The sequence below is a fragment of the Rana temporaria genome, chromosome 2 (assembly GCF_905171775.1).
Source record: "Rana temporaria chromosome 2, aRanTem1.1, whole genome shotgun sequence".
NCBI classification, from domain to species: Eukaryota; Metazoa; Chordata; class Amphibia; order Anura; family Ranidae; genus Rana; species Rana temporaria.
Genome location: NC_053490.1, coordinates 157904502 through 157921617, shown reverse-complemented (window position 1 = coordinate 157921617; position 17116 = coordinate 157904502). Strand labels below are relative to the sequence as shown.

General features: G+C 45.6%; 1 protein-coding gene across 4 annotated transcripts in view; it reads left to right on the top strand.

Moving 5' to 3' along the window:
- Positions 1–3424: 3424 nt before the first annotated feature.
- The window catches only part of DIAPH3 (diaphanous related formin 3), an 844467-nt gene continuing 830775 nt past the window's right edge, over positions 3425–17116 (top strand). For 3 of the 4 annotated variants that reach the window (XM_040341345.1, XM_040341344.1, XM_040341343.1), the window contains exon 1: positions 3426–3740. In XM_040341345.1, the coding sequence (XP_040197279.1) occupies positions 3663–3740 (78 nt within the window). In that variant the 5' untranslated portion in view covers positions 3426–3662. Of the gene's footprint in view, positions 3741–17116 lie in introns of all 4 variants that reach the window. The other variant, XM_040341346.1, reaches the window with a different exon arrangement.

The window sequence follows — 17116 nt, the reverse complement described above, 5'->3', positions numbered from 1 at the left end:
TCTAGGGTCCATACATTCTGGTAAGCCTTTTACCTGTGGGGTGGTTCCCTTCACTTCATCACTTCTTCACTTGCACAGATCTGCATGGTTTGAAGTTGTCACCATATTTTGAAGGACAGATAGTCTTTGCATTTTTGCACCTGTTTTGAATTTCCTGCATATAGACTTTCATAGTGTGCTTATGGGGACATTTCTATTTCCATTGTCTACTATCAATATTTGAGCACTTTATTTATCAAGTTTTTACGTATTTATTATTTTCTCACGTATTTATTTTTGTTTCCTTATCTCTACCTCTTCTCTCTCCTGTCTCTGAGTAAGTACACTAAGGTAAATCAGGGTTCTCAGAGCACCCCTTACATTAACCACTTCCATACCAGGCACTTACGCACCTTCCCGCCCAAGCCAATTTTCAGCTTTCAGCACTGTCGCACTTTGAATGGCAATTGCGCGGTCATGCTACACTGTACCCAAACAAAATTGACATCCTTTTTTTCCCACAAATAGAGCTTTCTTTTGGTGGTATTTGATCACCTCTGCGATTTTTTTTTTTGCGCAACAACTAAAAAAAGACTGAAAATTTTGAAAAAAAATTACGTTTTTATTTTTTTCTGTTATTTTTTTTGTAAATAAGTAAGTTTTCTCTTTCAATTACGGGCACTGATATGACAGCACTGATGGGCAACGATGAGATGGCAATGATGGACATCGATGAGGTAGTACTGATGGGCACAGATGAGGTGGCACTGATTGGCGGAGCTGGTATGCGGCACTGATGGGCAATCATAGGCGGCACTGATGGGCACACATAGGCGGCACTGATGGGCACTCATGGGCGGCACTGGCCACTCATAGGCGGCACAGATGGGCACTCATGGGCGGCACTTATGGGTGGCACTGATGGATACTTATGGGTGGCACATATGGGCACTGATAGGTGGGCACTGGGCATGGATGGGCACTGTGGGGTGGCACTGATGGACACTGTGGGGTGGCACTGATGGACACTGTGGGGTGGCACTGATGGACACTGTGGGGAAGCACTAATTTACCAATTTGGCCAGTCAGTGCCCATTTGTGGGCACTGATTGGCATCTTTTTTATTTTTTTATGTTTTTTTTCCCGACTTTTTTTTTGCCCCCTTTTGTTTTTTTTTGCCCTTCCCTGGTGGTCCAGGGTGGGCTTCCCTGGTGGTCCAGTGTGGCGATCCGAGGGGGGCTGCGCTGATAAACAATCAGCGCGAACCCCCCTGTCAGGAGAGCCGCCGATCGGCTCTCCTCTACTCGCGTCTGTCAGACCCGAGTGAGGAAGAGCCATCAACGGCTCTTCCTGTTTACAACGTGATCAGCCGTGGTTGGACACGGCTGATCACATGGTAAAGAGTCTCCGCCGGAGGCTCTTTACCGAGATCGGAGATGCAGGGTGTCAGACTGACACCCCGCATCACCGATCGCCGCGCTGCGCGCCCCCACGGGCGCGCGCGGCATGAAATCCTGCAGGACGTCCATGGACTTCCTGTCAGGATTTCAGAACCACTTCACGGACGTAAATCGGCTATAGGCCGGGCGGGAAGAGGTTAAAGTTCCCCTTTACACCAGAGGCCACTGTGTTCCCCCTTACATCAGAGTCCTCTCCGTACATCAGAGTTCTCAGTGTTCCCCCTTACATTAGGGTTCCCAGAGCATCCCTTATGTCAGGGTCCTCAGAGTTCTCCCTTACATCAGAGTCTGCAGAGTTCCCCCTTACAGTGTAAGGGAACTCTGCATGTTCATATGTAAAAGGGGAACTCTGTGGACTCTGATGTAAGGGAGAACTCTGGGAACCAATGTTTTTCCTCACACTGTTTGACGTCAGAAACCAGAAACAATGAGGATTTTGTCACTTTGTTGTTTTTGGTCTCATATAAACAAGCCATTACAGGTTTGAAAAAGCATCTGATCAAACCGATTTTGGTTTGATCAGATGCGTTGGAGGTCAGAGAATAGATATGGGGTCTAATAGAGGCCAGATCTCTCCATACAGGGGACCTGTCACTGCCCCATGCTATCGCAAGGGATGTTGTTCATCCTTCTGATAGTAATAAAAGAGATACCAAAAAAAATGAAAGATACAGTGTGAATTTTTTTTGTAATAAAATAAAAAAAAATGTTTAAACCGCCTCTGTCCCCCTGTACTCATGTGCAATCATTAACACATGTGCACATGTAAACAGTGACAAGCCTGCAGAGGTGGGGTCAGGATTTACCACTTACCGACCGCCTGCCGTCGTTATACGTCGCCACTTTGACATAGAATACTGGGGTTATGGCACCATAACCTCGGTATTTTCTGAAACAGCGGGCAATCGGCTTTCAGATAAAAGTGGTCTCCGCTGCGGATTCGCTGCAAGATCACTTTTATCAGCGACGGGAGAGGTGCCCCCTGATCTTCTTCCCTGAAAGGCTGGATACCGAGTGAGGCAAAGATGGCCCCCATACCACTGGATGGCAAAAGCAACATCAAACGTCACTTCCGCCCAATGGTCTTAAAGGGGAAATTTTATTTTATTAAAAAAAAAATATATATATATATATATATATTTTTTTTTTTTATTGTATTTAAGTGTTAATGTGAGATCTGAGGTCTTTTTACCCCAGATCTCACATTAAAGAGGTCCTGTCATGCTTTTTTTCAATTACAAGTGATGTTTACATTCCTTGTAATAGGAATAAAGGTGACCCCAAACATTTTCTTTAAATGGACAGTGTAAAAATAAAAAGTAAAATAAATAAGAATAAAAATAAGTAAAGCACCACGTCCCACCGAGCTCAAGGCGCAGAAGCAAACGTAAACGTAAGTCGAGCCCGTTTAAAAAAACGGTGTATTGCAATGACCACCATTTTATTTTCTAGTGTGTCTGAAAAAAAATAAAAACAATTGTTTGGGGTTCTAAGTAATTTTCTAGCAAAAAAATAAAAAATTATTTTAACTTGAAAACAACAGATCTCAAAAAGAGGCTCAGTCCAGAAGTGGTTAAAGGAGGCCCCTCAGGTAGGCTGTGCGGGGCCCGTGATTTCTAACAGCAGCCCAGTGCTACAATGCAGTAAGATGCACTGTGTGTGAATTAGCCCCTATGGTGAAGTTTTACGTTTCCTGCATTTCAACTTTAGATATATATTTTTTTATAAAAGTCTACACATGAGACAAAAAAAGAAGAACGCCTGAGGATGAAATGAGACACAAAGGGCTCAGGCTGAATAAAGAAAGGGAGGCAGGAGCAACAAGTGACTACTGTCACTAAAGTGAACGATCCCAGAGCTGCAGACAGAGCCCAAAGGTCTGTGCCAGCTACAAAGATGGCCGCCCGAGTCCGGCATATCGTACATGTCATAGGGTGCCAGGGGCTCTGAGAGTGGCTGGCTGCAGTGCATGGCAGAGCCCCGCCACGATCCTATTGGCTAAGTGAGAAGTAGTGGGTGTGGTTGGACTGGCGGGAACATTGAGCCTGGCGGTAGATTGAAGTGAGTGGCCGGCTCGTAGTGCTGTGTATGAGATCGGATTCAGACATAAGTGGATCACCGCCCTTCCACCTCACAGTCCTAATCGGATTCCTACTAATCCTCAGGTGACGTCCATCCATCCCTGACTCACATCCCTTTCTCTTCTTCACACACCGCCACACCATGAGCCGCAAACCCCGGGCCGTCCCGGCCTACCCCGAGCCGTCCGCAGAGGATGGGGACAGGAAGTTCTCCAAGTTTGTGAGTATCCGGGGACACTGTGTATGTGTGTGACAACGTGTACACTTCCTATGGGACCGGGGGACTGTCATTTCTCCCGTCTGGGACTGTCACCTCTGCTGTCATAGAAATATCTCGGGGACTGTCACCTCTCCCGTCTGGGACTGTCACCTCTGCTGTCATAGAAATATCTCGGGGACTGTCACCTCTCCCGTCTGGGACTGTCACCTCTCCCGTCTGGACTGTCACCTCTCCCGTCTGGGACTGTCACCTCTGCTGTCATAGAAATATCTCGGGGACTGTCACCTCTCCCGTCTGGGACTGTCACCTCTCCCGTCTGGACTGTCACCTCTCCCGTCTGGACTGTCACCTCTCCTGTCTGGGACTGTCACCTCTCCTGCCTTAGAAATCTCAGGGACTGTCACCTCTCTCATCTGGGACTGTCGCCTCTCTCATCATTAAAGTCTACTGTCTACATTCTGTCAGGGACTTTTTTCCCTTCTACTTCCACAGGACTCTAACTATATCATCCCAGGGACTGTCACTTGGAGTGTATTGTTGTGTCTGATCAGGGACTGTCTCCTTTACTGGCTGTGTCCGGTCGGGCGCTGTCACCAGTGCTGGCCGCGTCCGGTCGGGCGCTGTCACCAGTGCTGGCCGCGTCCGGTCGGGCGCTGTCACCAGTGCTGGCCGCGTCCGGTCGGGCGCTGTCACCAGTGCTGGCCGCGTCCGGTCGGGCGCTGTCACCAGTGCTGGCCGCGTCCGGTCGGGCGCTGTCACCTGTGCTGGCCGCGTCCGGTCGGGCGCTGTCACCTGTGCTGGCCGCGTCCGGTCGGGCGCTGTCACCTGTGCTGGCCGCGTCCGGTCGGGCGCTGTCACCTGTGCTGGCCGCGTCCGGTCGGGCGCTGTCACCTGTGCTGGCTGCGTCCGGTCGGGCGCTGTCACCTGTGCTGGCCGCGTCCCGTCGGGCGCTGTCACCTGTAATGTGTGTGTGTGTCTGGTCGGGCGCTGTCACCTGTGCTGGCCGCGTCCCGTCGGGCGCTGTCACCTGTAATGTGTGTGTGTGTGTGTGTGTGTCTGGTCGGGCGCTGTCACCTGTGCTGGCCGCGTCCGGTCGGGCGCTGTCACCTGTAATGTGTGTGTGTGTGTCCGGTCGGGCGCTGTCACCTGTTGGATTCATTTTCGTATAATAAGTTGAAATAAAAGTTGGTGCACTGAAGAGCTCGGTGGGATGGCCCGTAAGCGGATTCTGTGGGACGGCCAGTGGGGTGGGGGGGGAACGCCCCCTAAAGCTGTGTAAGGGGCCCCAAAATGTCTTATGACTGCTCTGCGTCCGATCGGGGACTGTCGCCTCTAGGGCTTGCGTCCGATCGGGGACTGTCACCTCTAGGGCTTGCGTCCGATCGGGGACTGTCGCCTCTAGGGTTTGCGTCCGATCGGGGACTGTCACCTCTAGGGCTTGCGTCCGATCGGGGACTGTCGCCTCTAGGGTTTGCGTCCGATCGGGGACTGTCACCTCTAGGGCTTGCGTCCGATCGGGGACTGTCGCCTCTAGGGCTTGCGTCCGATCGGGGACTGTCGCCTCTAGGGCTTGCGTCCGATCGGGGACTGTCGCCTCTAGGGCTTGCGTCCCGATCGGGGACTGTCGCCTCTAGGGCTTGCGTCCCGATCGGGGACTGTCGCCTCTAGGGCTTGCGTCCGATCGGGGACTGTCGCCTCTAGGGCTTGCGTCCGATCGGGGACTGTCGCCTCTAGGGCTTGTGTCCGGTCGGGGACTGTCGCCTCTAGGGCTTGTGTCCGGTCGGGGACTGTCAGCTCCTCAGTTATAGAGGTGTGTGGACTCCTCCTAGTCGTCATTAGTGATAACTTTATTCAGCTATGATGATAAAACAGAGTAGAATGAAGACAGAGCTGTGCTTTATGTTGCTGGTGTGATAATATGGTAGACGTAAGGCTCGGTCCTGTTTACAGTTCTGGTGATAAATGTTTGTGTTTATGAAGCGGATGATTGTTGTTGTTTATGGGGAGGGCCCCTTCCAATCACACCATACACCTCTCCCATGTGTCTTCCTGACTCTGTGATTTGTAGGATTCCTTTCCTGGGGAGAGCAGATCTCCTCCTCCTCCTGTCCTCCCAGAAATCGGAATCCTTGTGCTGTGATGTAGATTGGGATTCCTGAGGGTATGAGTAATAGGCAGACAGATCGGGATGAGTGCCCACAGCTGTGGGTTGTAGTTGGGTGCACTACATTGCACATTTTGTTGCATTGTCATCCCTTTTCAATTCCACATCTTGAACGGTACATATACAGCGCACCACACTTTGTTACATACACTGTGTATTGTAGTACTGGCCAAGACAGGCCATTCATAATCAGATGACTTCCTTGGCACACAGTACAATGTAAACACACCACAGTCAGCCGGCTACTATGGGGGCATTCGTGCAGGCACACTCCCGAGCTAGGCTGTGTACACCCATAGACAAACACAGTGCGGTGTAGCCCCGCCCTCACTTTTTACAGGATTTGATTGACAGCTGCCTCTGTGTCCTGTGGGAAGAGAGGAGAGTGGAACTGCAGACAGGCACAGCGCTTGATTGAGAGAGGAGTCCCTTATGTCAGGGGTTGACAAATTTGCTTGGAATCTAGGAGCCAGGTAAAAAAGTTAGGAGCCAGAAAACGCGCCCCGTCCCGACGAGCTTGCGCGCAGAAGCGAACACATATGTGAGCAGCGCCCGCATATGTAAACGGTGTTCAAACCACCAATGTGAGGTATCCCCGCGATTGGTAGAGCGAGAGCAATAATTCTAGCCCTAGACCTCCTCTGTAACTCAAAACATGCAACCTGTAGATTTTTTTTAAACGTCGCCTATGAAGATTTTAAAGGGTAAAAGTTTGTCGGCATTCCACGAGCGGACGCAATTTTGAAGCGTGACATGTTGCGTATGAATTTACTCGGCGTAACATTATCTTTCATAATATTAAAAAAAATGGGGATAACTTTAATGTTGTCTTATTTTTTAATTAAAAAAAGTGTAATTTTTTCACAAAAAATTTTTTTTTATTCTCTAGGGTGTTAGGATAAAAAATATATATAATGTTTGGGGGTTCTAATTAGAGGGAAGAATATGGCAGTGAAAATAGTGAAAAACAACATTAGAATTGCTGTTTAACTTGTAATGCTTAACTTGTAATACCAACGGCCACCACCAGATGGCGCCAGCTCACATCTGGTGGTAATAACTTGTAATACCAACGGCTCACCACCAGATGGCCCCAGCTCACAAAAAAAAAAAAAAAATATATATATATATTTTTTTTTTTTTTGCCCCCCTTCCAATCCAAGTCGCCAGGACCCTATTTCTAGTCGCCATGGCGACCTGGCGCCCGGGATTTGTCGAGCCCTGCCGTATGTATTTAGTAGGGCAATAAAACCTTTTTTTTTTTTTTTTTTTTTTTTTTTAACGTATGGAATGTGTTGAGGAAAAAAATGTCTTGACCTTGGAACCACTTTAAAGCGGAGGTCCCGCACATTGTTTTTTTATTAAAAGCCAGTAGCTACAAATCCTGCAGCTGCTGACTTTTAATAAATGGACACTTACCTGTCCAGCGTGCCCGCGATGTCGGCAGCAGAAGACGAGCAATCGCTTGTCTCTCTGCTTCCCCCGCCGACATCCTCGGTGAGGGAATCAGGAAGTGAAGCCTTGCAGCTTCACTGCCCCGTTCCCTACTGCGCATGCGCAAGTAGCGCGTCGCGTTTCCAGTGGTCCCCGCTGTCTCCTGGAAGTCGAGTGACTCCCGTGGCAGTCTTTCCCCGGAAGGGGGTGTAAATTCCTGTTTTATACAGGTATCTGCACCCCCTCCCCCCTGAAAGGTGCCAAATGTGACACCGGAGGGGGGGAGGGTTCCGAAAAGTGGAAGTTCCATTTTTTGGCGGAACTCCGCTTTATCTAGTGGTCCTCAATCCCAGAATAGACCCAGGTAAAAGGTGAAAGCTTGGTAGGATAGATTAGGGTTTAGGATGGTGGGGGGTGTGGTAGAAGCATAGCGTTTGCCAGAAGTGTAGATACATACCATTTTATATATAATGTCTGTCCCAAATAGAAAGGAGGAATCTCCCCAGCTGGATTAAAGATGGCTGTAAAACTTTACAGAGTTTTGATCCTTTCCCCAGTCTATCCTAAAATGAAATCAAAAGTTTGTGCTTTAAAATGATTGTAAACATAATATATATTTTTTCTAATAAACATCTTATACTTACCTGCTCTGTGCAATGTTTTTGCATAGCGCAGCTCCAATCCTCCTCTTCTGGGCCACTCCTGCCCCCCCCCCCTGTCAAGTGCCCCCACAGCACTGTGTAGTGCTTAGGAGAATGTTACACGTTTACCCTAAATAGGGGTGTAATATGTGCCATGTTCCTAAAAGTGAACTTATTACAAAAAAGGTGTTCCCTACCCCCCCCCATAACCCCCACCCACCCCCACCCCACCCATAACTGGCCATTGCAGCAAGGAGCATTGGAAGGCAACATATGATATAAACAAGGCCAAGGAAAGATCCAAGCTTACTCACTGACCATGCCGCGTACACACGATCGGAAATTCCGACAACAAATGTTCGATGTGAGCTTTTTGTTGGAAATTCCGACCGTGTGTAGGCTCCATCAGACATTTGTTGTGTTGAGCTGGTTCTCAATTTTTCTGACAGCAAAAGTTCTTGTCGGAAATTCCGATCGTCTTTGTGCAACTCCGACGAACAAAAATCCACGCATGCTCGGAATCATTGAACTTCATTTTTCTCGGCCCGTCGTAGTGTTGTACGTGACCGCGTTCTTGACGTTCGGAATTTTTCCGACAACATTTGTGTGACCGTGTGTATGCAAGACAAGTTTGCGTCAAAATTCCATTGGGGAAAAAAAAATCCACAGTTTTGTTGTTGGATTTTCCGATCGTGTGTACGCGGCATTACAGTATGCGTTAAAACAGGGATTTAGTCTGCACACATTTGAAAATACATGCGTAAGCCACAGAGCCTCGTCACGGCACCCTGATATCTGTGGTCCTATCGCTAGCTTATTAGTGACTCCCCAATGGAAGCACTTGCATTCTGATAGGTGGAGGTCAGTTGGACTGAAGGGAGCCAACCCCTTCTTAAAGGAGTTGTAAATAAAAAAATAAGATTATGCTGAAATGACTGTTTACAGGGTATAGAGAAATAATAGTTAACTGATTCCTTTTAAAAACGATTAAAAATAGATAAAAAACAATCATATAATGTACCTGTAGTTTAGTTTTTGCATGTTGTTTCCTGCCTCTGTGCTGTACAGAGCCACAGAGCCAATACAGGGCAGTGATGGTTTGGAAAACGAAACTGATCCAAAGGGGAGGTGCTGTGGGGTTTTAGACACACAGTAATCACACCTCCTTGATTAGTGACCACAGAGAGAAAGCTCCCAGGACTGTGGTTATCAGGAAACGGACAACCAGGAAGTGTGGAGATCAGAGAAGAATTACAGCAACTTGAGAGCAAAAACGAACAATGAGGACATGACAACAGCACTGCATTAAGGTAAAGGAAGCTATTAAGATAAAAAAAAAATCCTTTACAAACCATTTTAAAGGGTTTGTAAAGGTTTGTTTTTTATTTTCTAAATAGGTTCCTTTAAGCTAGTGCATTGTTGATTCGCGTACCTTTTCCTTTGATTTCCCTTCTAAATGTTTTTTGTCTTTGTCTGAATTTCTCACTTCCTGTTCCTTCTCAGTAAGCTGTTCTGGCTGACTAACCCCCAGCCAGAACAGCTTGGATGATGGGGGCAAGCTTACTAAGGAGAAACAGGAAGTGAGAAATTCAGACAAAGAAAAAAAAAAAAACATTTAGAAGGGACACTGAACACCCAGCAAATCACACAATGGCTGCAAAGGTTGCCTGACCATTATAACATAAATATGAACTTGGCCTTTAGCTTTGGTCATAGCTGCACAGTTTGTTTTATATTTATAAATGCCCCTTACCTGCAATATGTTACCAAAATGAGTGTGTGCTGTAAAATGCCTCCAGCATTGTTCCTGCTTCTTCTTGCTTGAGGCTGCTATTTTGCTGAAGCCCTGAGCAGCAGTAAATCTTTACGCTGTTAGCAGATTGACCTCTACACATTTGGCCACAGTCCCTAAAAATTGAGAGAAACTGAGCATGCTCGGAGCAGAGCAAGACAGTTTATTTCTGGATTGGTGCTTATTTTTTATGTTTCATATAGCTGTACCTGAAAAAGGGACCAGCCTGAAGTGATCTAGCAGGAATTAATTTCTGACTAAAGTTCCACTTTAAGATGACCATAAATGCCCTGCAGATGAGGGGCACTTATCTCCCGGTCTGTCTCTTGTAGGGAGATATCTGCCCATTGATGGGTAACCTTAGTATATAGACAGGGCAGGTGATATTTCCATGGGTGCAGTATAATCAAAGTATATATAAATGCTGCTAATTTCAAAATATATGTTGTTTTGAGCTTTAAGATGTCATTGAACCCAGACTGAAAAACTCTCATTACATTTTATATAACAGGATGTTCATACCCACAAGGCCACTAAAGCTTTTGTTTTGTGTAACATGAAATATACCTGGTTGATCCTACTTTCAGCTGTCCCTCCCATCTTCTCTGTGTCCCCACAGTAAGCTGATGTTGTGTAGACCAACTGGTGACTACTACAGAGCATGCTCAATTTAATTTCCCTTCTAAGCGCTTAAAGCGTTTGTTAAGCCCCAAAAAATAATAATCAGATACTGTTCCCTTAAAGCATGTTATACAGCACAGTGCTTTGGATGTGTCATTTGGCCTCCTGTAACACCTACAAAACCTGGCTGATCCTGCCTGACTATACCCTCCCCTCTGCAAACAGACCACAATAATCATGGCTGCTGACATCGTGGTCCATCTGCATGGTTCCGTCATCCGCAGCCCTGTTCTCTGCAGCTCTTCTTGTGCTGTGTCTCCTCTGTCCTTCTCCCCCCTCCCCATTCAATCCATGCTTGTACCAGCGCCCAACCCCCTCCTCTCGTATCTGCCATAGAAACGTATTCCCTTCTGTACCTTTAATAACGTGGCCGTGTGCCTGTATTCTGTACAAAATCCACTGATCTGTACCTTTTTGTATGAGCGTGGCTCTAGGCGCCCAGCTGATTGTCTGCTCTCTCTCTCTTCCCCTCTCCCTCGCCATCTGATGTCAGTGGGACGGCTGTGCTCTGCCCACTGCAGTTGTGGGCCAAGAGAGGAGAGGAATGGGCTGTGCCCCTGGAGCAGAGCTTATTTCAGTACAGAACACAGACACAGAGGCACATGTTATAATGGTACAGAGGGGGTAAGAAGATTTCATAGAAGAGGGTTAAAAACCACTTTAGTTTCCTCCCCTTTCTTATCTGTGCATCCCATGTGACTATAGAGTCACACATGTGGATGTATACATAGTGGTAAATGATGCTTCCTTTCATCCTTCCTCCTCCATTTCCTCCTATTGCTAAACATTATGTGGATGGGATATAGGGGGTTATTTACTAAAGGCAAATGTCCCCCTCTGATCTACAGCGATTGCACTTCCAAGTGCAATTTCAAGTGCAAAGTGAATTTGCCTTTAGTAAATACTGTAACCCTCATAGCTTAGTTAAATCTAATGTAATTTTAGCCTATGTTCACATTGAATCGATTTGTCATGCGTTTTGAGAGATCAAATCGCATGAAAAGTCGCAGTCTATTGGAGGCAATGACACTGTTCCAATCGGTGCGACACCGATTGTGCGGTGCTGCACTGATTTGCAAAAGTAGTTCCTGCACTACATTTGCCGATTTCAGGTGGGATTTCAATAGACATCTGTGTATGAAGCCACACAGATGTGTATCAAGTAGCGTCTGAAATCGCGCTGACCTTGCTACTTTGAAATCGCGCTACTTCAAGTGAACTAGCACGACTTCAAGGTAGCATCAATGTGAACCAGGCTTATGTAATTGCTAATTCCTGTTCACATCTAATGTTCAATAACGATTTATTGGGAGCTATAAAACTGTTTTTTGTATTAGAGATGCCCTGAAATTTTGTCTGCCAATACATATCGTCCACAAATTGTGTTTTTGCCATTTTGCCAATAGAGAAAAAGGTGTCGATAATTGTGCTTACAATTTTACTAAGTGTTATTCTTAGGTCATGTGACTCAAAAACATAATATGGGCACATTATTGATGTGTTCTTGCTGCATTTTCAAATGCATTTCAACAAGGAGGTGCGTTTTTGGTGCGTTTTTAATTTTTAATTTTTTTTTTAACTGAAACTCTTAATCAATGAAGCAAGCGAGATCTTTAACACCACAATGGAAGTGCAACAGACCAGTGTGAAGACACATAGAAGTCGAAGGGATGTATTTTTCGTGAGCTTTCCCTGTGCTAAAGGTGCCAATAATGGGCGTCAATGAAATGTTATATTCATTTTAATTCATGATATTAATTAAAAAGTCAAACATAATAGAATAGTCATTTTCGGTTTCGGCCAAATGCATTCTGAATTTTCGGTATCCGCACCAAAATTTCCATTAGGCTCACCTCTAATTTTAATAATCTAATTTTGAATTGCTCTTTTTTTTTTTTTTTGCCTCGCACAGGAACAGCACCATTAGGGCTGGCCAGATACAGACTCGCACATTTGTGCTGTAGGAATAAGGACTTTGGAGGATTTAACCACTTAAGGACCCCTTCACGCCGATATACGTCGGCAGAATGGCACGGCTGGGCACAATCACGTACCTGTACGTGTCTCTTTAAGCCCAGCCGCCGGTGTCCCGCGATCGGTCACCGGAGCTAAAGAACGGGGAGAGCTGTGTGTAAACACACCTTCCCTGTTCTTCACTGTGGCTGTGTCATTGACCGTCTGTTTCCTGATATAGGGAAAGACGATCAATGACGTCACACATCCAACCCCGCCCCCCTACAGTTAGAAACACATATGAGGTCACACTTAACCCCTACAGCGCCCCCTAGTGCAGGGGTTGACAAATTTGCTTGGAATCTAGGAGCCAGCTAAAAAAGTTAGGAGCCAGAAAACGCGCCCCGTCCCGACGAGCTTTCGCGCAGAAGCGAACACATACGTGAGCAGCGACCGCATATGTAAACGGTGTTCAAACCACACATGTGAGGTATCGTCGCGATTGGTAGAGCGAGAGCAATAATTCTAGCCCTAGACCTCCTCTGAAACTCAAAACATGCAACCTGTAGAGTTTTTTAAACGTCGCCTATGGAGATTTTAAAGGGTAAAATTTTGACACCATTCCACGAGCGGACGTAATTTTGAAGCGTGACATGTTGGGTATCAATTTACTCGGCGTAACATTATCTTTCATAATATTAAAAAAAATGGGGATAACTTTACTGTTGTCTTATTTTTTAATTAAAAAAAGTGCAATTTTTTCCCCAAAAAAGTGCGCTTGTAAGACCGCTGCGCAAATACGGCGTGACAGAAAGTATTGCAACGATCGCCATTTTATTCTCTAGGGTGTTAGGATAAAAAATATATATAATGTTTGGGGGTTCTAATTAGAGGGAAGAAGATGGCAGTGAAAATAGTGAAAAATGACATTAGAATTGCTGTTTAACTTGTAATACCAACGGCCACCACCAGATGGCGCCAGCTTACACATCTGGTGGTAATAACTTGTAATACCAACGGATCACCACCAGATGGAGCCAGCTCACCAAAAACATTTTTTTTGCCCCCCCTTCCAAGCCAAGTCGCCAGGACCCTATTTCTAGTCGCCATGGCGACCTGGTGCCCGGGATTTGTCGAGCCCTGCCCTAGTGGTTATTGTCATTTTCACAGTGAACAGTGCATTTTTATAGCACTTTTTGCTGTGAAAATGACAATGGTCCCAAAAAGGTGTCAAAATTGTCCGATGTGTCCGCCATAATGTCGCAGTCATGAAAAAAATCGCTGATCGCCACCATTATTAAAAATATTAATAAAAATGCAATAAAACTATCCCTTATTTTGTAAACGCTATAAATTTTGCGCAAACCAATCCATAAACGCTTATTGCGATATTTTTTTTTTTTGTAGAAGAATACGCATCGGCCTAAACTGAGGAAAAAATGTTTTTATATATATTTTTGGGGGATATTTATTATAGCAAAAAGTAAAAAATATTGTTTTTTTTTTCAAAATATTTCACTCTATTTTTGTTTAGAGCGCAAAAAATAAAAACCGCACAGGTGATCAAATACCACCAAAAGAAATCTCTATTTGTGGGGAAAAAAGGACGCCAATTTTGTTTGGGAGCCACGTCGCACAACCGCGCCATTGTCGGTTAAAGCGACGCAGTGCCGAATCGCAAAAAGGGGCAAGGTCCTTAACCTGCATAATGGTCCGGGTCTTAAATGGTTATAGAAAACAAAATCCAGTGGGATGATAGAATTCCTTAACGTAACTTAAATCCTGTTTGGCAATTACCGGTAACACTTCTCTGTTCAGTATGACTTTAAACGCTGAGACTAAATGGAGCCGAATATAGTGAGGAAGTAACACCTCAAGGTAGCTTTGTAGCAACGCTTCCCTTGGGGCTTTGATGGTTCTTTTAGAAAGTTGATCATTTCTGGCATATTACTTGCAAGACAGCTGCTTGTATAATGTACATCCATGTAATCTCCTCAATTTAGCTCTGTCTTTGTTAAACATTAAGAACAGGTGTGGAAGTGCAGTACTGATTTATATAGACGCGTGTCCCTTCTATTTATAGCTACAAGCTTTACAGATGAATATATTTTACATTCCTTTCTGCAATAAAAATACTTTTTAAATGGAAGGCCTAGAATGTTGAAATATCCTGTTCGTTTTGTCAGGCTACTGTATGTAAATTGTTTGTTATATGAGAATCTTTACTGGCAAATGAGCATTTATTCTCTTCAGGGTCAGAATTCCTCAGAAATTTGTTTGTGATGCACTTATCCGATATGGACCATGCTGCGATATTTGCCCAGGGGTGTTGTACTCTGTATGTTAATAAAAAATTTGAATAAGGAAGGACATGCCCATTTATAATATTTCCTTACACACAACCATGCATCCACATTCTGTTGTAAATCAGTTTGTTTTGTCTATTCATTCACTACTGACTGACTGCGCGCGTATATGTATCTATATCTCTCTATCTGCACGAATAATCGTTTAAAAAAATCACAATCTCGATTCGACCCCCCTCCTTATCTCCCTGCAACATTTCCCCTATTCATTCATGTAACAAGTGCAGAGAGTCCTCTGCTCACTCATCTGTCAAAATTGTCAGGGCTAGGAGCCAACTATAAACAGTGTAACATTTTGTTCTTTTAGAGATTAAAGGGATGAACTTTGGTCTGTAAATGAGGGCAGTTTAATTACTTAAGCCCCAAGCCTCTTTCTAAGATGTGGTGTTTACAAGTTAAAAAAAATGTTTTTTTTTTTTGCTTAAAAATTACTTGGAACTAAAGCTACACGGTTCTGGCTAAAATGAGAATCACATTTTTTTTGCTTAGAAGATAGATCACGATTCTCTTACGATTCTCGCGGCGTAACTTGATCTTTTACATTATTATTTTTTTCATTAAAGTGTATTCCCCCCCCCCCCCCCAAAAATGCATTTGAAAGACCACTGGGCAAATACAGTGTGACATAAAATATTGCAGCAATTGCCATTTTATTCCCTAGTAATTTTCTAGCAAAAAATATTGATTTTTAACTTAAAGGGGTTGTAAAGGTACAATTTTGTTGTTTTCCTAAATAGCTTTCTTTACCTTAGTGCAGTCCTCCTTCACTTACATCATCCTTCCATTTTGCTTTTAAATGTTCCTATTTCTTCTGAGAAATTTCACTTCCTGTTATTCTGTCTGTAACTCCACATAGTAATGTGAGGCTTTCTCCCTGGTGTGGAGTGTGGTGCTCGCCCCTTCTCTTGGACTACAGGAGAGTCAGGACGCCCACTAACACACAGCTCCTTTATCTGCAACATAGAGAGTGTCCTGACTCTCCTGTAGTCCAAGGGAGAGGGCGAGCACGACACTCCACACCAGGGAAAAAGCCTTGCATTAATGTGTGTAGTTACAGACAGAAGAACAGAAAGTCGGGATTTCTCAGAAGAAATAAGGACATATAAAAGCAAAATGGAAGGATGAGGTAAGTGAAGGAGGACTGCACTAAGGTGAAGGAAGCTATTTAGGATAAAAAAAAAATACCTTTACAACTCCTTTTAAGAAACAAGTGTCAGAAAAATATTTGGACTTTAAGTGGTTAAACTTCCTGCATTGACAATATATACAATAATGGCGCATGCTAACAGAAGTATTAATATTTTTCCTTTAAAAAAGTCCTTTGAACAATATAGCTCTGGAGTGAGAGAGCAGTCCTTTTATTCTGGGCAGCCTTGCGTGGGGAGCCGAAGCCAGACTCCAAAACATGAAACAGAAACGGAGAAAAGCAGGCGCCACTTAGAAAAACTGCAGACTTTAATATAAAAGTAACATCAAAGCACTCACATAGAAGTAGTAGTATGCAGGCATGTAGATGAGGTCCTGGTGACAGTCAGTTCACAACCGCAATCTGTAGTCCCTTGTAGCTGTGGAATCCATTCGCTGTGCTTATGCTGCTAATGGGAGAGCGTGTGCCCGGTTCGCCGACTAGCGGTTTCCGGATAAGTCTCTGCGGCACCAGATAGAGGGCTGGAGCGCAAACAATGGATCCTGCTGGGATGCTGTCACGTACCTTAAGGGTGAGCCCGACGTGCAGGAAGTGGCTGCTGTTGCTCCTCTGATCCCGGACCCCTGGTAGAGTAGACAGGGGGAGCGGGAATGCAGAGTCGCACAAGCGCCAGGGATGACGCTGGTGCAGGGGCCGGATGGAGCTTCTGCGGAGTCCGAGGAAGTCTCTGAAGGGCAGGTGCAGGCCGGTAAGTAGCAGCCTGGATGCAGGAACACTGGAACAGCAGGTAAGCCGGAAAGGAAGGTATTCGGAGAGTCTGGCCGCAGCAGGTCCCAGAAGACTGAACAGGGTCCCAGAAGACCGGAGAAGCAGGAGCAGCCGGACTGGTAACAGGAGAGGCCCAGGTAACAGAGAGGTCGACTAGCCGGGTCGGCAACAGGTGGTCAGCGGAGTACCAGGGATCAGGCAGAAGGATGGTCAGAGCAAGCCAAGGTCAGGGCAGGCGGAAGACAGGAACAACGAAGACAAGCCGGGTATCAGGATCTGGATCAAGCAGGAGTAGTTGGTGCAGGTACAGGTACAGGTGGTCTCAGGAAACGCTGCAGACCGGACAGCAAGGGGCCAGGCTCCCAGGACACTTTAAGTAGGTTTGTTTTGGCGCCAAATGGACGCCTGCACGTGCCCGCGCGCCGTTACC